This window comes from Staurois parvus, unplaced genomic scaffold, assembly GCF_062004578.1.
Source record: "Staurois parvus isolate SC_StPar_1 unplaced genomic scaffold, SC_StPar_1.0 ptg000126l, whole genome shotgun sequence".
Taxonomy (NCBI): Eukaryota; Metazoa; Chordata; class Amphibia; order Anura; family Ranidae; genus Staurois; species Staurois parvus.
In genome coordinates, this window is record NW_028317922.1 from 5643134 (window position 1) to 5665898 (window position 22765).

The 22765-nt window shown below is 43.1% G+C and overlaps 1 protein-coding gene across 2 annotated transcripts in view; it reads right to left on the bottom strand.

Moving 5' to 3' along the window:
* The window catches only part of PER2 (period circadian regulator 2), a 58515-nt gene extending 36083 nt beyond the window's left edge, over window positions 1-22432 (bottom strand). Inside the window, exons 1-5 of one of the 2 annotated variants that reach the window (XM_089672377.1) lie at window positions 22275-22432; window positions 5369-5993; window positions 2809-2901; window positions 1083-1237; window positions 297-418 (exon numbers count right to left, since the gene is read on the bottom strand). In XM_089672377.1, the coding sequence (XP_089528503.1) occupies window positions 297-418; window positions 1083-1237; window positions 2809-2901; window positions 5369-5946 (948 nt within the window). In that variant the 5' untranslated portion in view covers window positions 5947-5993; window positions 22275-22432. The remainder of the gene's footprint in view (window positions 1-296; window positions 419-1082; window positions 1238-2808; window positions 2902-5368; window positions 5994-22274) is intronic. The other variant, XM_089672378.1, reaches the window with a different exon arrangement.
* Between the last annotated feature and the right edge of the window lie 333 nt (window positions 22433-22765).

Below are 22765 nucleotides of genomic sequence, written 5' to 3' on the forward strand. Positions count from 1 at the left end.
CATTATTTAACATATTTTCATGTCACAGTGTTTTGACTACAGGCCATTGAAGCTTGGATGCACAGACCAAACAGAGCAGCATCAGTATTTGACAGTCAGCTTAATTGTATAGCCTGGCCAAACACAGAGGTGTAGACAGAGGTGCCTGTCGACTCTTTTAGGACATGACTGTAGCTCCACTGTGTCATTTTTTTTTTTATCTAACCCATGTCCCAAGGAGACAGAAGTATTTCAGCACTTTACAGATCAGAACTCTTTAAAATGCTTAGGAAAGCCATCTTACTACGGTTTCTTACCAAGTTGTTCTTGGTGTACTCAGAGGTAATATTTGCAATCTCTTCCACTGTGTAGCATGAGAGATCCTGCCCACATGGCTGATCATCATTAATCATTAAAAGCTGGTAATAGTCTTCATTGGCTAATGAATACAGTAAATAAAACACAAACCAGAACATTATTAAGTAAATTCTGGAAAATAGGAGTACAATATAGTCGTAATGGAAAAATAACAAAAGTAAAGATATCTGTAAAACTAAAGAATTGTTTGCAAAGGGTCAGCCCACTTAAAATGAGCTACTACTATGCAATTGAAAGCTGAAATCACCATCTACCTTCACATATCTCAAAGATTCTCTACAGCAGGATTCTCCAAACTATGGCCCTCCAGGTGTTGAGGAATTGCAAGTCCCAAGAGTCCTTGAAAGACTGACAGCCACAGGCAAGACTCCCATAGGCAGAAGTATGATGGGACTTGCAGGGCCATAGTTTGGAGATCCCTGCTCTAGAGGCAGCTTTCCCCATTGATGTTCCTTGATTATCCGTTACCATTAAGTCTGTTTCACTAAGGCGAGTCCTACTATCAATGCTGCAATCTCAATTAAAAGTTCCAGTGGATTAAACTATGAACTCAGAGGCATGGAGAAAAAAAGCTCAGTTAATAAAGTAAAATAAAGGCCAAAAACATCAATAGTTTCTGTTCATTTTGTAGCAAAAAATGTATAAAATTACTTTCCATTATAAAGCAGCTAGGAAGTTTGGGATTTGAGGCAGTATGATGGTGTCTTGCAAACTGTTTGCATTACCTTTCACCTGCTGGATGCAATGCAAAGCATAGCTGAGAGAGGCAGCAGTGCTGAACTTTCCCCGAAACTTCTTTTCAGGAGGGAGATAGGAGCGAAGCTCCCTCAGTATTTTCATTAATTCCTTTTGAGTTTTGGCTTTAGCTGGCTGCTCACTGCTGCAAAAAGAATATATAAATGGAAATTAGGACTGAAGAGCAATAGGTTTTAAAGATCCAGCGCAGAAAAATTCTACAAGCTCATCATTGTATCGCTCATCAGACTAATCACTCCAGGACAGCAAATTGGCAAGCAGAGTTGGGCACCTTTAGAGCTCATTCACATTAACAGTTTTTGGGAGGGCAAGGAGTTGTAAAATCTTATGGAGTCTGACTTTAACAGCTCCTCCGCAACCTCTTAGCTGCCAGGGTTGTATACAGCAAAGCATCACAGCCATGGCAGGAATTATATCCAGCGTTGCAGAAATGGATTGCTCTGCAAGTGCCCCACAACTGCGTGCATTGCACTAGTGCAGGGTTTAGGGGGTTAAAGAAGACTGTGAGGAGGCAATACAACCCTTCCTCACGGCCTGTCAATTGTTCTCTTAAGAACAATTCAAATGCAGACTGCTCAGTGTGGCTGAGCTCTTACAAGGGAAGTTTGGGTACCTACACCTTCATACCCACCTCTATGCTGCATAATCTGTTTGATGCTGCAGCTGTCCCATGTTGGCTCTAAGACAGAGAACTGATCAAATGATTGCAGATTACTCATTTCTCAGTCTGCTTGGGCGGAGAGCAGTGATGGTCAGTCATCGCTTTCCACCTTGTCCCTCCATCCATCCATGAATGGAACGTCGGAGAAGGCAGGGGCTGACACATCTGGCTTCAGCGCTCTCAGCTACACACTAAAGCTTAGTACACACAATCAGAAAATCATACAGAAAAAACACACTTTTGAAGCGATTGTACAATAATCTGATCATGTGGCTTAAGAGCCGGAGTCAGCTGGCTATCAGGCAGCAGGATAGATCCTAACAATATGTTCAGGATCCTTCCAGAGCTTGAAGCGAATCTGCGATGTCAGAAGCTGACTCTGGGTCAGAGGAGAGCAAAAGTAACTACAAAACAATTAGGCCCTATGTTATGGAGATAAGAATGGTGGGAGGGCTTCAGTAGTTAAGCAACTAAGTAGGGCTAATACTGTTCAGTCTACAAAAGTCTTGTGTGTGGTCGGCCACCAACAAGAAATCAGAAGCCGAGACCATGGAGTATCCACAGGTATTATTATACTTCTACTGCAATAGCAACTGTGAACTTGTTTTAAAAAAAAAAAAAAAAAAAAACTGTACAGCTGAACTGCCAATTTAACTGTAGCCCCCCTTCCCCCGCTCAATTTATAAACACTATAGGCCTGTGTGTGGGAGACAAAACCCCCCTCCAGTTAAACTAGAGGACTGAAGAAGGCACTATATTTTATATTTTCCTTACTTGTCATTTACAAATGCCATACATTAACTATTATCCCATATCTATTATGCAAGTTTTGTTTTTATTCCAGGGGCCACCCTGCATTAAACAGATAACACAAAGGGGAAAAAGTAAATGTATTGCAGAGTTATATGGATTTTGTTTTTCCTTGACATAATGTTGCAGGGCAAGCAGAATACAACAAATATAGTAGGTAGCTAAACACTACCTAAGAGAAAACAAGTTCTTATGAGAGCATAGAGAAAAAAACAGTGGCTTACCTGTAGCCACTAGTGGATGGGTTATGTTCAGAGTCTGCCATCATTAAGGAGAATGCACTGGAACTGCAGATAGGAGGCTGGAAACCAGAACCACTGCGAGCAAGAAAGTATGAATCAAGGACAACAAAGCAACAGCAATTACCACTACATTAGACACAAAATTACCTGTACAACAAAATTCTCAAGCATAGTAATTACCCAAGATGGGTATGCATACTGAATTATGGAAAGATTCTTTGATAAAATTTGATATAAACACAACACACTTTTAAAGCCAAAATCTAGAACTCTTCTAAACAAGGAAACCTTTAAAAAAACAGGGGGGTCCAACATGCAGCCCAACACGAAATTGTAAATATACTTAAAAATGTTGATTTTTGGGGGAAACGTTTTTTGTAAAAACGCATTTACACTTAGCGAACACATGCGGCTCAAGAAAGATTTGGCTCTTTACTGGACTTTTATAAGCTTTATCTTCCCAAAGAAAAATCTACCACACTTCACAAATCACACCTTATTCATGTGTTCAGTTTTCGGCACATACATTTGTGAGCATCTATTTTCAGGGATGAAGCAAGTAAAGGACACAATTTGAACAACTTGATAGTTTACTGAGAATTGCTACCACATCCATCAAACCAGATACGGACATGTTTGTTTACCAAAAACAGTGTCAAATATTGCACTCGTTTTATGCTGCCCTCTTTTACTTCTATGATAAAAAACAGCATTACAAAAAAATTAAGTTTTATTACTTAGATAGGTACATCATCTATATCAGTGATCGTTAATGTGCGATCTGCCAGACTTTTTCTGCTTATCAGCTATCTTTATAGACAATTCCTCGTCTTTCAATGTGGCTCAGGAAAGTCAAAAGGTTGGGCACCCCTGCTTTAAAGCTTTAATGCTGCAAAAATCACAAACAGAAAAATCAGCACAAGGTACACAACTTACAGTCAGTGAGATGTGTCCCTTGTGCCATTTCCTCTTAGAAAATCTTCCTCCGTCTGATAAAGGAGCAATATGATTTTGCGCATTGTGGGAAAGTGCACAATCTTGTGCAAGTTCTCACAACGCAGTGGTGTGAATGAAACCTAAATGGTTCCAGTCAAGTTACAGTTTGATGGGTATCAATTACACAGCCCGCATGAGGCTTATAGGGTGCGTGCGCCAAATTTAAAGTGGTATTTAGGTCTGTAAAGGAGAAGAAGAAAAAAAAAAATTCCCCCTGCAAGTTAATGTAATAATGTGCTAGTATGCACCTCGTACAAGCATATTATGAGAGACTTACCTTTTAAATGAAGCCCTCCAGCGGCACACTGTCATGGCTCTCAGAGCTTCCAGCTTCACATAATCTTTGTTCTGAGCTTGCGGGCTCAGCCATTTGAATGGCCGAGCCACAATGTCACTCCCGCCGATGCGCACAGAAGTCAGGGTTGAGGCACACTGTTCTGTATTCAAGGCACACTCAGTCTGACCTCAATTCAGAAGCAATGCACATGTGGCAGTGATGTTACCAGCTGCAGAAAAATTGAATATCTTCTAAATGGTTCATGTTTTGGAGATATCCGTTGTACCTACAGGTAAGCATTATTATAAGCTTACTTGTAGGTACAAGAGTCAGAGCTTTGTTTACTACTGCTTTAAACGAGAAGTATGGGCTTAAAAAAAAAAACAAAAAAAAAGTCATACTCACCTAGGTGGATGCAGCAGGTGGTCTCCCACCACCTCTTAGACTGAGAACTGAGCGATCAAAGACTGCTGATCTCTCAGTCTTTAGTGAACAGAGAGCTGGTGACAGTAAGTCGAGCTGGGTGGTGGGAGTGGCTGGCTCAGGCTCTAAGCAACTCACTGAGAGGCCGAGTTAGCTGCTGGTCCAGGCATCTTGGTGGATCCCAACCATATGGTTGGGATTTTATCAGAGCCTGGACAGGCTCTGTGACAACAGTCAACAGCAAGCTTTAGCCCACTGTCAACTGAAAATGGGTCACAGAAGTGCACTCCTGTAAACCATAGGAGAAATAGGGCCAAAAAAGCTTTGGCAATACTACTCATGTAAGAGGAGGTTTTCTATGAAAACTTGATTACAGACTTTCCAGACAAAGTACAGTGGCTTCTTGTTAGAAGAAAGCATTTTTTAATTAAAAATAGATTAGAGAGAGTCAGGAGGGAAAATATATATATTTTTTTATATACCTTGTTTAAGGGGGTGAATAAGGATCAAGAGAGTAGTATTTTCAATAAGAAACCTAGATCAAGACACACAAGGACATAACCTCAAACTAACAGGTGGAAAATTCAAACCTAATCTAAGAAAATATAATTTTACTGAAAGGGTAGTTGATTCTTGGCATAGACTTCCAGCAGAAGTAGTGAGTCAGTCAACAGTAAGTGGATTTAAACATGCTTGGGACAAACGTAAATCTATAGTCAGACAAAAAAAAAAAAAAAAAAGCAGACTTGATGGACCACTTGGTCTTTTTTTCTGCAGTCGCTTTGCTATGTTTATCATGTAGCTATCCTTTAAGGAAATCATCTTTATCCATCCACATATCCTTACCCTTTTAATTCAGATTCCTTTCCATTTTCATCCAGTTCATTGCTGCTTGAATCATTGCCTGTCTCCATATCATCAGGTAGAATGCTGGCAGGATTCTCGAGCGGATGATGGCTCTGGAGGTCCTCAGCTTGAATTGGTCTTGGAGTCAGATCAGTAAGAGTCTCGTATGTAGCAAATTGCTGTTGTGGGTCTCCAGTCTGGAAGGACACACAGTTTCCACCTGTGGTAGAAGTCTCATGAGTTGTAGAGCATCTATTGCTCGCATGATCTTCTGCCTCGGAGAGTGAAACAGACGCTTCTACCGAGAGAGGACCCGCAAGGCTACCAGAATCCAGCAAGCCAGTCATCAGATTTTGTGGCGATAACACATAACTGGTGTTGTACCTCTGTAGCACAGATTCATCTTGTCTGAAATGAAGACTAGTGTTTAGAATGTCAGAGGAGACATGATGCTGGCCAGGTAAGAATCTTGTGGACTGGTGTTGTACACCAGTTGGTGAATCTTCTTGGGTCTTAGTAGGAATATGATGTCCTGGCAATAAAAGATCTTGTTGAAAATCTTTACTCTGATTGGGCATTGCATTAAATAGAAATCTTCATCAGGCTCAAAAAATATGGAAAAAATCTGTGTAAGAGAAAGAACAGGTTCATTACACATAAAAATAAGAAAAATTAATAATAGCGCCTATGGTCAAAATTATATAACTTACTAATAGTGTACCAGCTGCAAAAAATCACCATATATAAAGTGTACCAATAAATAAATAATTTGCGCTAGTAAATGTGTATAAATATATAAATATATATAAAGAAATCATCAAATCATAAGTCCAGAAAAAAAATATATATATGCCAATACCACAAAAAAAAAAATATATAAAAAAACTTTTATGCAAAAAAAGTGTCTAAATATGAAAAATTTCACCAAAAAACCTTGATAATATAATGGCAGATCATCCATAAATATATCTTCAGAAACGGAAACTCTGCAACACACCGATCCTCATCGATCGAAATAACAGGATGAAAAACTTTGTAGTTAATTGAAAATCCACTTCTCCAATAGATAAAGGACCACCTTCAAACGTATCCATGGGGGGAAATGCCAAGCACTCAAGAGAAACAGAAAGACTTCATGGTGCAATATTATAAAAACCAATTCCTTTATTAGGTACTCATTGCACTTACTCAAGAGGTGTCCCAGCCGACACCAGCATCAACAGCATAACAGCAATCACATAAACGAGCCTGGCTACTCAGCACATGCGCAGTAGCTGGTAGCCAAAAACGTAATGACATCACATCAATCAAGCTCCGCCCTACGCGTTTCGTCATCGACATCCTCACGGAGCGTGAGCTACTGCGCATGTGCTGAGTAGCCAGGCTCGTTTATGTGATTGCTGTTATGCTGTTGATGCTGGTGTCGGCTGGGACACCTCTTGAGTAAGTGCAATGAGTACCTAATAAAGGAATTGGTTTTTATAATATTGCACCATGAAGTCTGTTTCTCTCGAGTGCTTGGCATTTCCCCCCATGGATACGTTTGAAGGTGGTCCTTTATCTATTGGAGAAGTGGATTTTCGATTAACTACAAAGTTTTTCATCCTGTTATTTCGACCGATGAGGATCGGTGTGTTGCAGAGTTTCCGTTTCTGAAGATATATTTATGGATGATCTGCCATTATATTATCAAGGTTTTTTGGTGAAATTTTTCATATTTAGACACTTTTTTTGCACAAAAGTTTTTTGCACTTAAAAGTTTTTTTATATATTTTTTTTTTTGTGGTATTGGCATATATATATTTTTTTCTGGACTTATGATTTGATGATTTCTTTATATATATTTATATACTTATACACATTTACTAGCGCAAATTATTTATTTATTGTTACTCATTACACATAAAAGGGGGAAAACAAAAACCACTAGAAAAAACAACATGGTACCTATCAGGTCTCAACTTGTTCTAAAAATGGTGGCAAATTGCTACTGTTGTTTAAAAGATCACTATAGCTAAAAATATACTAACTGTATATAGTCAGTACTGTTAATCAGTATTTGAATTTCATTTATTTTACCTTCCATTAATAATAACCACATGCAACTGCTACAAAGACCATTAAATTGCATCAACTAGCCTACAAACACTTCCTTTCACCTGCTGTGTTAAACAATATTTAAAGTGTTACTAAACCCACAACAGTAAAATCAGTCTGTATATTTATTTATTTCAGGTACTTATTATGCAGTAAATCATACTGGTTATACTCACTGTGGAACCTAAGGGGTTAATCCTCTGCCTTGTGTAAAAATGCTGTTTGACACTGACTTCTCTCATCCTTCCCTTCTTCCAGTGTCCTTCCGTTATCTCCTGATAAGACATATTGTGTGAAGACACTCTGCACATGCTCAGGTTGGTGTGAACAGAGTTGTTGTTTTTTTCGTGGGAGAGTGCATGTGATCAGCACAGGGCCAATCAGCACTGTCCAGACAGAGGTCAGGGGTTCTGCATCCTCCTAGAGCAGAATTAAAACTCCTCCTACAAGCTTTAACCAATGCTCATCTGGACACTGATATAAGTCACAAGACTGCTCTAACTGCTGATGAGGAAAGGTATTTATCAGTTTATATTTACTAAAATAAAATTGCATTTCCATGTGCAGTGTACTGTGGGAGACCAGATATAGTGAATGCAGGGTCCAGTAACACTTTAAGGCGCAAGGCTTTCCAGACATCAAGACATTTCACCAAAAGGAACTACAGAAAGATCTGCACCGACACACTCTCTAACACGTTGTGTCACTGTGTATGCCAATCTTTATAGGAGATGACATTTTTGTACAAAATATTAAAATACCATACACACACCACCTGATCCTTGCCCAGGTAGTATCTATATGGGACAGAATATACAATATAACAAACACACTATAAATATATGTATCACTCCTCAATACATCCTTTTTAAGCAAACTTTTGAACCAAATTTTACAAAGCCCCTTAACCCCTTGATGCCGACGGCACACAAATATGCGGCCTCACGGAACTGGGCTTTTTTCCGTGGGGCCGCATATTTGAGTACCTGTCTTTATGCTGGGAGCGCGCCACTCGGCGCGCTCCCAGCACAGAGACCGCTGTGTCACTGAGAGCCCCGGGTCCCGTTCTAACTATCGGGATCCAGGACTCCCGATTCCGAGTCACGTGATCGCTGGGATAGCCTCTGATTGGCTATCACAGTGATCAGTCACTGTACAGCCTGGCCCCCCTTGTTTTTTCTCTCTCTATGAATGGAGAAGAGAGATACATTGTATCTAACTCCTGACATAGAAAGATAAAAAAAAGTTTGTTAAAAAAAAAAAAGACAAAATGCGCACTAATTGTTTCTGGGCCGTACTACGGGTACAAACAACAAATAACATACACAAATATGGTATCGTTGTGATAGTCAAGAGCTGGATAATTTATTTTGGGTTGTTCTATGGAGGTAGGTTACGGTCGTAACAAGAAACACACAGGTAAAATAAAAAAAACAACTATTTTTACTATTTTGGGCCAGTTTTCCTTTGATAATAAAAAAAATTAGGAGCTATCCATTACTGTTTACCACCAAATGAAAGCCCAATTTGTCCTGAAAAAAAACAAGGTATAATCCACCTGGATGTACAAAGTAGTGATGATATGTACGGTTTTACTAACACATGTCAACGTTGCAGAATTGTGCTTAGGCATTTAGATTTGTTTTACCCTTAGGCGTGAAGGGGTTAAAAATGTTTCTTTAAGGAAAACCAAAAATACCAGTGTATTTCTACAAGCCCAGTGTAAAGCAGGTCAAACGAACAACCACAAATACCCTCAGCGCAAGTCAAAAACATCAGCTTCAGCTGCTCCATCAAATTCCAGAAAATGTTAACAGCACACCATCTCTCCTATCTCATGGCTTGAAATGACCCTGAATATAACAGCTGTTGTGTAAGCAGTAACGGGCAACCTACATCTGGATCTTGCCATCCCTCAGCTCCAACAGAGACAGCATTGAAGTAGCCTCACCCCCCCCCCCTCCCACATAAACACGGTTATATAAACCTTGCTCCTATCTAGGCTACGCACCCATGTGACTGAAACACACAAATGCCAGATCCCTTCTAATCACACAAATTCTCTCTCTGCAGGGACCCATCAAGCCAAATTCTCAGCAGCCTGACACTCCAGTTAACCATTGCAGTGCAGCAAAACTCTACAGTAGATCCCTTAGAAAGGCCTACATGTGCTTTGGAATGCAAACATTAAATGGCCAACACCTATACAATGATTGACATTTTATATGCTCTATAAAAACAATGAAATAAAACTATATCTGCACTAAGATGAAAAAAAAAAACAATATCTAAGGCAGCTGTTAATCACTGTGACACCAAGTGAAAAAAACATACAAACCAAACCACGCTAGTAAATAAACAAATAAAAAACCAGATTATAACATAGTGGATATTTCATCAATAATAATAAACATACAGTGAATAGAAATAAAATAAAAATGTCCATGTGAAAGCTGAATTCAAGTGACAAAGTCCCTTCTTCTCCAAAGAATATCAAGTGCAATCTAGGAGCCGCCAATACACCACAATGTGAAAAAACTCCTCCACATAAATTCCAGAGAACGCTCAGCTCGAAGATGTGCAATCACAATCTCATCAAAGTAGACCAGCAGCTATAAAGGACGATACTCCAAAATGGATGGACCATGAAAAGGTGAAGGTAATGGCACTACACGCTCAAATAGTGGCCATGACATCCTTTGTTCCGGTGATGCGGAGTCTGATTTGGTGACATCACAGGACCTTTTCGTCCCCTTCCTCCAGTGGTGGGAAGATTCCGAATGCTGCAGGGAGTGGTCATTCAACCAGATAGGGGAGCAGAGATGCCTCCCAGATGTGGTTAGCCTTTCTCAGTGACCATACAGGAAGTGAGGGAAAATCTCTCCTATGCTGCAGAAAAGCAATTGAAACCTGATTTTGTTCAAGCAGTCATGCCATGTGTGCTTATTCCAAGATTTCAAAATGACCGCTCCCTGCAGCATTCGGGATCTTTTTAATAATTTTACGGTCTATCTTGTCTGGTAAGAGGCTCTGACATCTATATGTGGAGGAGTTTTTTTTTTCACATCATGGTGTATTGGTGGCTCCTAGATTGCACTTGATATTCTTTGGAGAAGAAGGGACTTTATTTGTGTCACTTGAATTCAGCTTTCACATGGACATTTTTATTTTATTTCTATTCACTGTATGTTATTTATTATGATTGATGAAGTATCCACTATGTTATAATCATCTGTTTTTTGTTTGTTTACTAGCGCTGTTATTTTATTTTTTTATTTTCTATAAAGACAATAACTGTGGTCCTTTTATCGGATGACTGAAAGAAATAAATCTAGTACACATGAGCCAATGTCGGGTGGCATCGACCAGTGCAACAGAAACCGGCTGACATTCGGCCCATGTGTATGACAGGCAGTCCGACAGGAGGGGGCATGACCGAAAAAAATTGCCAATCGGCTACCGATCAGTGCTCTCAGTCAATGGCTGAGAGCACTGACCAGAGTGTTCAGGAGGGGTGCTGTCCCCCCTGTCAAAATAAAATAGCACAGCAGGGGAGATCACTGTACTAACATTGGATAGTTAATACAGCAGCTCCTCCTGAGCTGTCAGTTTTTCGTTCAGCCCTCTGAGTTGAACAAAAAAAACAAAACAAAACAAAAAAAAAACACTTAGTGTGCATTGGGCATAAGGCTAGGTTCATACCTATGAAGGTTATGGCTGATGTGTTTTAATAAAGTGTTTTTTTTTACGCGTTTTAATGCTTTTTTTATGTGTTTTGCATTTTTGGAAGATGTCTGTTGTTGAGAGAAATTATCAAAAATGCAAACACTACATTTTTGATAGATTTCTGCTGTATTTTCATTGAAGTTGATGGAACCAAAAACGCAACCTGCTGCAAGCAAAAAAGTCCCTTTCCAAAAACTGCACCAGTTGAAAATGCACAGATGTGAACATGACCAATAGGAAATCAGGTTTAATAAACTGTAATGTGTTACTGAAAATGCACTGCAAAATGCATAGGTGTGAACCTAACTTGAGACCTGTCCCTTAGGGCTGTTAACCTCATTTAACAATATTTTATGTGTTGGCATTAATACATGTGTATCACACAAAAAAAAAAAAAAGGGATTTGAAAAGTAACAGTGTTGCACATTGTGCACAATTATACAGTAAATAAGCCAGCATTCTGCACTTCATAAAATACAGTTTTCTATTTTGGGTCAATCAATAGTACTTCAATGATTCAGAAAACCAGTTCAGATTCCTACCCAGGTGGTCAAGGCCAGGTTTTGTTTTTTTTTTTATTATGAAATTTTGATGCCAGGTCATTAACCACAGGTAATGTTTTGATACACCCTGAACTGGCCCTTATAAAAGGCCAAGGCTAGGCATAAATTACATGATTTTCAGAAGCACACATCAGATTTTATCACCTCTAGTGATAACCAATCTAAGTATGGAAACCCTCCTGCAAAGAAAAATCTCTAAGGAGAAGGAACCACCAGGAAAGCTTAACAACCATGCTCTAAAGCCCCATCTGATCTGTCATATGTGGAATTACAGTCACAGTAGTGACCAAATCACAGCTGACACCTAAAAACTGCAGTTCCTTTGTTTTCACACTGATCCAATAGCTTCAGTACTTTGTAAGTCAAGGGACAAGTAAGCAGATTAGAAGTGTGGATTGTACTTCATCTATCCTATACTGAAAGCTTATTCCAGGTCAGTGTTTCAAATCATTAATGCCAGAGGCAGCCAGATAAGCAGCATGTTCAGAATGAAGTCAGTAGTGCCTTTTCTATTTGTTCAGGTTTCATTTAGCTGCTTCTTTCCTCTGTTCACTTTAAAATCCATGCTTTGTACAGTTACCAATGACTTGCCCCATTACCTAGAAGGAACAGATTTTGGTAATTTCTTTTTGTGTGTTTAAATGCTGCTCTAGATCATTGCAGATTATAGTACAGACACAACTGAGAATAAACAAAAATGACCTACCATAGGGTACGCAACTAGTACATTATTGAGTTCCCAATGGGACACAGTAACCCCCCCCCCCCCAGGTGCCCTGTAACACACTTGCATTGATGTCAGTTAGGGCATCAGACACCAAAGGACCAAAGCGAGCAAGGAGATGGATGCTTTGATAGTGAGCACCTGTCTCCGGCTCGCAGCTCGGGCAAGCACTGGCAGGATCAATGCAGAAAGTTTAGGCTGCCATGACGCCCAATATCTACATTCTTCTTATGCTGGGAGCTACAGACAGCTGATACAAAGTGAATCAGCAAAAGTAAAGAGGGGGGGTGGTCCTGACCTACATTGTGACTAGTGTTACAGGGCACCTGGGCAGATGGGAAACAGGACTACATATTTGGTCCTATCTGGAAAACAATGTAGAAAATAGAAATTAATTCTTAAAAAGAAAATCATAAGAGAAGCAGATATTAGGAAGACATTTTCTAAACCTCTGTCACTTTTGACTAACCTGTATCTCATAAGTAACAAGTGAACAGACATCCAAATCATCTAGTTTAGGGATCCCCTTGCCAGATGGCAGCTCAACACTGACACAGAAAAGCTTCAGCAGATAAGAGAGAAGAGATTAGAGGAGCTAAATACTCACTGTAGGACATTACAGAACACCTACTCTGTAAACTCAATCAGTAAATGTCACAGGAGCCACATTTACAACATACCATGGTCTCCTGTGTTAGACACTTGCAGCAGTGGACAGTCAAAGAAGAGCAATACTATCTGCACAGCCACCACTCAGTAAATCAATGTGATTCTATACAGGAATCCACACAGACAAAATTCAGCAAAAATGTGTTATCCAGAGAAAAAGCCTGTTTACAAAAGCATTTGTGACGGTTTCACAGCCATGTCCTCTTTGGAGTCTATACTAATCAATGGAAAACGGTTTAAAGTGACACTGAATTGTGTCAGCTTTGTATTAGCATTTAGCCGCTAGTTTGCATTTTTTAGAGGTTTTTGTAAAATAAAAAAAAATAAAAAAACCCACACATCCAATAACACTGGTTTGCCACGATTTAGTGCGTTTTTCAGTGTTAGAGCATTTTTACAGCTAAAAAAACTCCTCTAGAAACCCAGTAGTTCTGGGGGGTTTTTCCAGCCAAAAAACGCCCCTTCCAAAAAACATTGATTACAGTCTGTGTGTGCATAGACACATAGGATAACATGGGAAGTTTACTGGCTGTAGAAAAAAATCCTGTCAAAAGCCAAAACCAGCAGCTATAAAAACGTCTAGTGTGCACAAGGACTGAGATGTGAACTATGGAGCAGTGCGCATGACCACAACATGCACTGCTCATTCCAAACAAACAGGAGTGAGAGGCAAAGAAGAGGTTTTGGAGTTTAGGAAGGATGTTGCAAAGAAGCAGAAAAACACAGTAAGAAAATATTTTCAGAAAAATAGATTACAGGACCATTAGGTAGTTAATGTGTATGGATTGTTTATGAAGTGTAGAGTTTAGAGCAGCGGTTCTCAACCTGGGGGTCGCGACCCCTTTGGGGGTCGAACGACCATTTCCCAGGGGTCGCCTAAGACCATCGGAAAACACATATTTCCGATGGTCTTAGGAACCGAGACACCGCTCCTCCGTCTCAGGCGATGTGTGGGCGGGATGATACGCTGCTCCTGTCACCTGGCCACACCTCCGGGATCGCTCAGCAGCTCCGCCTCCTCGCCGCTGATTGGCCACCGGAACTGTAGCTCAGGAGAGGCACACAGGCGGCCAATCACCGGCGAGGAGGTGGAGCTTGGAGAGGAGGAGCCGAGCGGCAGCGCGCGTACATCAAAGAAGATCGAGGGAGCTGCCGGAGCGAGTGAAGAGGAGAGCGGCCAGAGAAGGAAGACAGCTGACAGGTAAGTGAGAGAGCGAGCCCAGGCTGGAGCAGGGGTCAGCAAGGTAAGTATCATTGGTGTCAGTGGGAGGAATAGTGCCCCATCATTTGTGTCACTAATACCAACGATGGGGCACTATTCCTCCCCCCACTGACACCAACGATGGGGCACTATTCCTCCCCCCACTGACACCAACGATGGGGCACTATTCCTCCCCCCACTGACACCAACGATGGGGCACTATTCCTCCCCCCACTGACACCAACGATGGGGCACTATTCCTCCCCCCACTGACACCAACGATGGGGCACTATTCCTCCCCCCACTGACACCAACGATGGGGCACTATTTCCCCCCCCCCCTGACCCCAACGATGGGGCACTATTCTCCCCTCCACCACACTGACATCAACGATGGGGCACTATTCCTCCCCCCACTGACACCAACGATGGGGCACTATTCCTCCCCCCCTGACCCCAACGATGTGGCACTATTCTCCCCTCCACCACACTGACACCAGTGATGGGGCACTACTCCCCCCACTGACACCAGTGATGGGGCACTACTCCCCCCACTGACACCAGTGATGGGGCACTACTCCCCCCACTGACACCAGTGATGGGGCACTACTCCCCCCACTGACACCAGTGATGGGGCACTACTCCCCCCACTGACACCAGTGATGGGGCACTACTCCCCCCACTGACACCAGTGATGGGGCACTACTCCCCCCACTGACACCAGTGATGGGGCACTACTCCCCCCACTGACACCAGTGATGGGGCACTACTCCCCCCACTGACACCAGTGATGGGGCACTACTCCCCCCACTGACACCAGTGATGGGGCACTACTCCCCCCACTGACACCAGTGATGGGGCACTACTCCCCCCACTGACACCAGTGATGGGGCACTACTCCCCCCACTGACACCAGTGATGGGGCACTACTCCCCCCACTGACACCAGTGATGGGGCACTACTCCCCCCACTGACACCAGTGATGGGGCACTACTCCCCCCACTGACACCAGTGATGGGGCACTACTCCCCCCACTGACACCAGTGATGGGGCACTACTCCCCCCACTGACACCAGTGATGGGGCACTACTCCCCCCACTGACACCAGTGATGGGGCACTACTCCCCCCACTGACACCAGTGATGGGGCACTACTCCCCCCACTGACACCAGTGATGGGGCACTACTCCCCCCACTGACACCAGTGATGGGGCACTACTCCTCCCACTGACACCAACGATGGGGCACTACTCCTCCCACTGACACCAACGATGGGGCACTACTCCCCCCACTGACACCAACGATGGGGCACTACTCCTCCCACTGACACCAACGATGGGGCACTACTCCTCCCACTGACACCAACGATGGGGCACTACTCCTCCCACTGACACCAACGATGGGGCACTACTCCTCCCACTGACACCAACGATGGGGCACTATTCCTCCCACTGACACCAACGATGGGGCACTATTCCTCCCACTGACACCAACGATGGGGCACTATTCCTCCCACTGACACCAACGATGGGGCACTATTCCTCCCACTGACACCAACGATGGGGCACTATTCCTCCCACTGACACCAACGATGGGGCACTATTCCTCCCACTGACACCAACGATGGGGCACTATTCCTCCCACTGACACCAACGATGGGGCACTATTCCTCCCACTGACACCAACGATGGGGCACTATTCCTCCCACTGACACCAACGATGGGGCACTATTCCTCCCACTGACACCAACGATGGGGCACTATTCCTCCCACTGACACCAACGATGGGGCACTATTCCTCCCACTGACACCAACGATGGGGCACTATTCCTCCCACTGACACCAACGATGGGGCACTATTCCTCCCACTGACACCAACGATGGGGCACTATTCCTCCCACTGACACCAACGATGGGGCACTATTCCTCCCACTGACACCAACGATGGGGCACTATTCCTCCCACTGACACCAACGATGGGGCACTATTCCTCCCACTGATACCAACGATGGGGCACTATTCCTCCCACTGACACCAACGATGGGGCACTATTCCTCCCACTGACACCAACGATGGGGCACTATTCCTCCCACTGACACCAGTGATGGGGCACCAGTCCTCCCACTGACACCAGTGATGGGGCACTATTCCTCCCACTGACACCAGTGATGGGGCACTATTCCTCCCACTGACACCAGTGATGGGGCACTATTCCTCCCACTGACACCAGTGATGGGGCACTATTCATCCCACTGACATCAGTGATGGGGCACTATTCCTCCCACTGATACCAACGATGGGGCACTATGCATCCCACTGACATCAGTGATGGGGCACTATTCCTCCCACTGACACCAGTGATGGGGCACTATTCCTCCCACTGACACCAGTGATGGGGCACTATTCCTCCCACTGACACCAATGATGGGGCACTATTCCTCCCACTGATACCAATGATGGGGCACTATTCCTCCCACTGATACCAATGATGGGGCACTATGCATCCCACTGACATCAGTGATGGGGCACTATTCCTCCCACTGATACCAACGATGGGGCACTATTCCTCCCACTGACACCAACGATGGGGCACTATTCCTCCCACTGACACCAACGATGGGGCACTATTCCTCCCACTGACACCAACGATGGGGCACTATTCCTCCCACTGATACCAACGATGGGGCACTATTCCTCCCACTGACATCAGTGATGGGGCACTACTCCTTCCACTGACACCAATGACATGGCACTACTCCTCCCACTGCAAAATTACAGGTATGAAGTAGCAACGTAAATAATTTTATGGTTGGGGGTCACCACAACATGAGGAACTGTATTAAGGGGTTGCGGCATTAGAAAGGTTGAGAACCACTGGTTTAGAGTCACTTCAAAGGAAATTGGTCCAAAAAAGAAATACTTAAAAAGGTACTACTGCTGACCTTTTTGATATGTTATTTGCCTGGCTGTTATGCTAATCTGCTGATTTTGTAGCTTTCTCATTCACTGACCTAGAACAAGGGAACTGGAAATTTAGGAGCAAAGTGAAATGTGGTTTGCCACAGGATTTCTGCTCCAAGATATTAGAAATTGGATGTTTAGGCACTGCTGGCCAATCAGCAGCTCTGCCTGAACCCTGCGCCTCACATTCAGCAGAGACCACGTACTCCAGTATTTAGTCAGTGGCTGTCACTGGATAAAAAGCCAGCACGAAGGCTTTTAGTACTTCTTTATCATATATCTTTTTAAGTTAGCCACAGAAAGCTCAAATTTAGGCCAATTCCTACTGAACCAGTCAAGATTTGACCACCAAAGAAAGAAAGATCTGAGCCATGAGTGGCCATGCAAGCACCGATTATTGGGCAAACAAGTGGCCTCATCCTATCAGATGCAGTTATTGCTGAGTATTCAGGAAGCTAAGGGCGCTACTGCTCCCCGAAAACCATAGCCAGCAGGGGAGATACATTCATGAGGCATGAGAAGAAAAAAAAAAAAACACTAGCTTGAGTATGGAAATAGGAGCCGATTTGAATAAAGATCAGCTTTACAGATCTCATAAATAGCACTGGTCAATATTGTAGTGATGATGGTAGTAATGTACATGTATGTAAACTCATTTTTCTCCTGTAGACCATCCTCTATTTCAGAATCACTGGGTCATTTACCATATCTGCTCCAACCTGGGAGAATGTGAGCCAATTCCCATTCATCACTTCAGGAATCCCATCACAGTCTGCTGATGGTCTATGTAGCGAGGAAGAGGTGGCAGCTTAGCACAGCCTTTCCTGCAAGGATAGAGGCATCCCTATATAGTATATGTTTAAGGAAGAAGTGGGACAGGGATGCAGAGTACAAATCCTCTATCTATAAAAAGAGAAAATAAAACACAGCAAGTGCTGAAAAGAGGGACCTATTTTAGAGACCCTGGTTTTAACAAGTTGTCCTTTGTCACTTTTAACATTCCTGCTCTAGTTCTGATTCCAATGAAACATGGCCGCAGTGTTACACAAACCTCCAGCCACACGTGTTCCCTGCAGTCTGAAATAGGTCAGTTATCAACAAACTGCAAGCCTTCTAATCCTTGCTCCAATCCACATTCCCTTTGTTTGCTTTACTAATCACACACCACCTAACAGCACAATTCCAATGAATGAAGGGACAAGAAGTAGGCAGCACTTCTATACAGCATTCAGTAGAAGCCAGGGCAACACATGCTTATCTGGCTGATGTACAGAACTGCTTGTCAATAGGAAGGTGACTACATACAAAAACATGTGTTCATAATGTATAATGAACCTCATTATAAACTCCACTTCCTAGCCAAGCACTGACAATAGCCCCGAGCTACAACTAAAATTGATATATTACAGCTACTTATGCATCGCCTGAGACACGAGAACAATCTAATGGCATTCGGATCCATGACCAAAGCCTGCTTTTGCATGTTTTCTCCTATAGACTGCACAAGTCAACGAGGCTAATTAATAGACACAGCAAGCACACACTATGGATAAAGTTAATTACAATGAATTAAACACATGAAAAGACACAAAAAACCATATCATCCTGCTAGGACATGTCGTAGCACAAGTAGAGTTGCCATACAATTGTACTATGTACATACGAAGCATGTTTTGTCTTTATACATTGGAAAAAACTTGGTGAGGGGGCTGTATAGGTCTGTTTTAGCACTACCAAATTTCAGGTTTTTGTTTCTTAAGTTTTTTATTTTAAACCTTAATAAAGATACTGAAAACAATAAAAATGCATTAGGACGTCCATAAAAGAGCACACAGAAAGGTGTGAACCCAGTCTTTAGGGTTTTCACATACCAACAATACTTTCTCCTATACACTGCATGTAAACTGTAACTACAGCTTTTGACAATACAATTGGTACTGTTCACCTACCCGAAGTTAGGCCTGGTTCACACTTTGACTGCGGGCGCCAGAATCGCACCTGGTCCCACACCCACATCACATTTCTCTTGCAAGATGCAGGAGTGTTACCATTCACTCTGAATTGGCACCCCAATGCATCTCATCCCACGGTGTGATTGTGAGTGCGCAACGTGCAGGGAAACCGTTTGGTCAAAAATACCATGCGAGTTCCGTGCAGATGCGTTTTGGAAAAGGTGCATGCACCTTTTCCTTGTGTGAAATACCTGCACGGCTGTCCATTCAAATGCATGGGCTGCTGTGCCCATGCAAACATTGGCAACACGGCCTGCATTAGTGTGAACCAGTCCTTACACACCGCACATTGGGGTTGATTTACTAAAACTGGAGAGTGCAAAATCTGGTGCAGCTGTTCATGGCAGCCAATCAGCTTCTAACTTCAACTTGTTCAATTAAGCTTTGCCAAGAAAAAAAATCTGGAAGCGGATTGGTTTCTAGATTTTACACTCTCCAGGGTTAGTAAAAAACCCCACCGTGAGAGAGCCCAAAAGTCTGCCTGCATTTACAAGGTTGCAGTGATAGAATCCTCTCCCTATGACACCGTCATACAGAACACAAAAACACCTGCACATTGCAGCAAGATCTCTAAGCAAAGCCTCCAAAAGTAGGGGTTGCATGTGTGATGTCATACTAGTACATGGGCTGGGGAGTAGGGGAACATGTGATGGTGGTGGTTGTGATGTGAAATTGAAGTGAGGGGGCAGATTGTGTGGTCCATATGGGGGGGGGGGGTAGAAGACCCTTTAAGGCTGCTTTCACACTGATCAGTTTTTCTTCTGTTTTTGCATTAAAAAAGTGGAAGAAAAATGCATGACCATTAAATCCTACGGCACTCATTACACTGGTCAGCTGCAGGTCCATCTTTTTTTTTTTTTTTGTCCTGCAAGCTGCATTTTTGGTGCAGTAAAAAAAAACTGCACCTCCCTATTGAAATGAATGGACAACACCTGAAAAACGTGGCAAAAATATATCATAAACACACCCATGGTTGTGTTTTTGGTGCATTTTCGGAGTCACGTGTGTTTTTTTTCCCCACTCGGTTCTTACACCTGATCAGTGTGAAAATAGCCCAAGTCCTGTAAGTTGCACGGTAGGGCCTCCATGAATCCCACTAGTTTTTCCAGCACAACCCGCAGTTGCTCGATTGGATTGAGATCTTGAGAATTTGGGGGCCAAGTCAACACCTCAAGCTCATTGTTGTGTTCCTCAAACCATTATTTATTTCAGGTACTTATATAGCGCCGTCAATTTATGCAGCACTTTACATATATATTATACATTCACATCAGTCCCTAACCCTCAAGGGGTTTACAATCTAAGGTCTTTAACTTACGTTCATACATACACATATTAGGGCCAATTTAGACAGGAGCCAATTAACCTACCAGCATGTCTTTGGAGTGTGGGAGGAAACCGGAGGAAACCCATGCAGGCACAGGGAGAACATGCAAACTCCAGGCAGGTGGTGCCGTGGCTGGGATTCGAACCAACGACCCTAGTACTGCCAGGCGGAAGTGCTAACCATTTAGCCACTGTGCTGCCCATAAAACATTCTTGAATTCATTAGACCAGGTCACCTGCTTCCAATACTCTGTGATCCACTTCTGTTGCTCAGGAGCCTATTGTTCATGCTTTTGACTGTGGACACAGGTCAGCATGGGCACCCTGACTGGTCTGCAGCTATGTAGCCCCATACGCAACAAATTGTGATGTTCATTTCTTCTGCTTCAGGGACAACATGTATACTTGCTGTCAAATATAATCCACACTTTCAGATACCAATGTAAGGAGTTAATGTTATTCACAGTCAGGTGCATTTTAGCACAACATAAACAGTACAGTAACAATACAGTTCAATACAAGAGGTTAGGAGGGCCCTGCTCCTTGGAGCTTACAATCTATTAGGGAGGGGCTAGTGGTACAAAAGGTAATAACTGTGGGGTAATGAACTAATAGGAAGAATAGAAGATTCTGTTATTAGCTGAAGGCAGGACAGGATTTCAGAGATCACCTAAAAGTGGGCAGATGCAAGATGAATGAATGTATTCCAATGAGCCTAATTTACACCATTGCAGTACTTTCATGTGTTTAAAAAACAAAAACAAACAAACAATACAGCGTGCACCTTAGTAAAGACAAAACAACAATACATAAACAAGCCCTCAGCTAGTCCGTTGTCATCAAGTTCTGGCTGATGGGTGGATATACTAATTCAGGCGTACCCCGGTTTACCAACGCCTCGGTTAACGTAATTTTCGGTTTACGAATGAAAATCCATTGAAAATAATGTCTCGGGTTTCAAATTTTTTTTTGCAATACAAACGGATTAATTGGGTTTCAATGCATTTACGATTTTTTTTTTAATTATGTCCCGTTACACCTTTAAAGTGCACTTTATAAAGAGTTTTGTATAGATAAAATACTTTTTTTTTTTACTTTTTCTGACCCCCGGAACAGATTCATTGGTTTTCAATGCATTCCTATGGGAAACCGCGTTTCGGTTTAAAGATTTTTCACAATACAAAAAGTCCAGCAGAACGCATTAAATTTGTACACTGAGGTACGCCTGTATATAGTCATGGGAACGTTCTCCCTGTGCCCGCGTGGGTTTCCTCCTATACACCAAAGACATGCTGGTAGGTTAATTGGATCCTGTCTAAATTGGCCCTAGTATATGTATGTATGAATGTAAGTTAGGGACATTAGATTGTACACCCCTTGAGGGTTAGGGATTGATGTGAATGTACAATGTAAAGTGCTGCATAAATTGACGGCGCTATAGAAGTACCTGTAATAAATAAAATGGGAACACATAGTATATAGCGGGGGAAGGGGTTGTATAATCTGATTGGGGAAATGTGGTCAGCTCCTCCAGCAGGACTTGAGGGTTAATAAAGCTGCAGTCATTCCCTCCTGGGCTAGGAGTCACCAGGCTGCCCCCATTATCGGGATATCGCTGCCTAACACTTACCTCGTACAAAGCCCCCCAACAAGTCCTCCGCTGTTTCCGGTGCTGTCCCGGTACTTCCGGCTGGTGACCACAACGATGTATATACAGCCCGACTGTAGCCACTGACTACTCGCTTCACACAGACCTCAACGTGATAGCAGACCTGCTTCCCGCCAACTCTGCGCAGCCATTGGCCAGTTCCTTCACTGGTCCGCCCTATCTGCGCACTGATTAGTTGGCAAGATGATAGACTCGTAGTATGCAGCCTCCTGGTAACCCAGTAGTACGGGGCCCGCCCCTCCCTGCTGCTGATAGGACAGGGCGCCCGTCGTTTAGGATGCGGAGGATGCCTATTGGTTATAGGAGGAGTTCTGCTCATTGCATAAGATTCACGTGGAACCCCATGAGATCGAGCGGGTGTTGTGTGGAGTGTGTTATGTGACTGCTCAGCGTTGCACACTAATTCCAGAGGGACTCTGCTGAGTCAGCCCAGCAGCGATCATATTAATGTG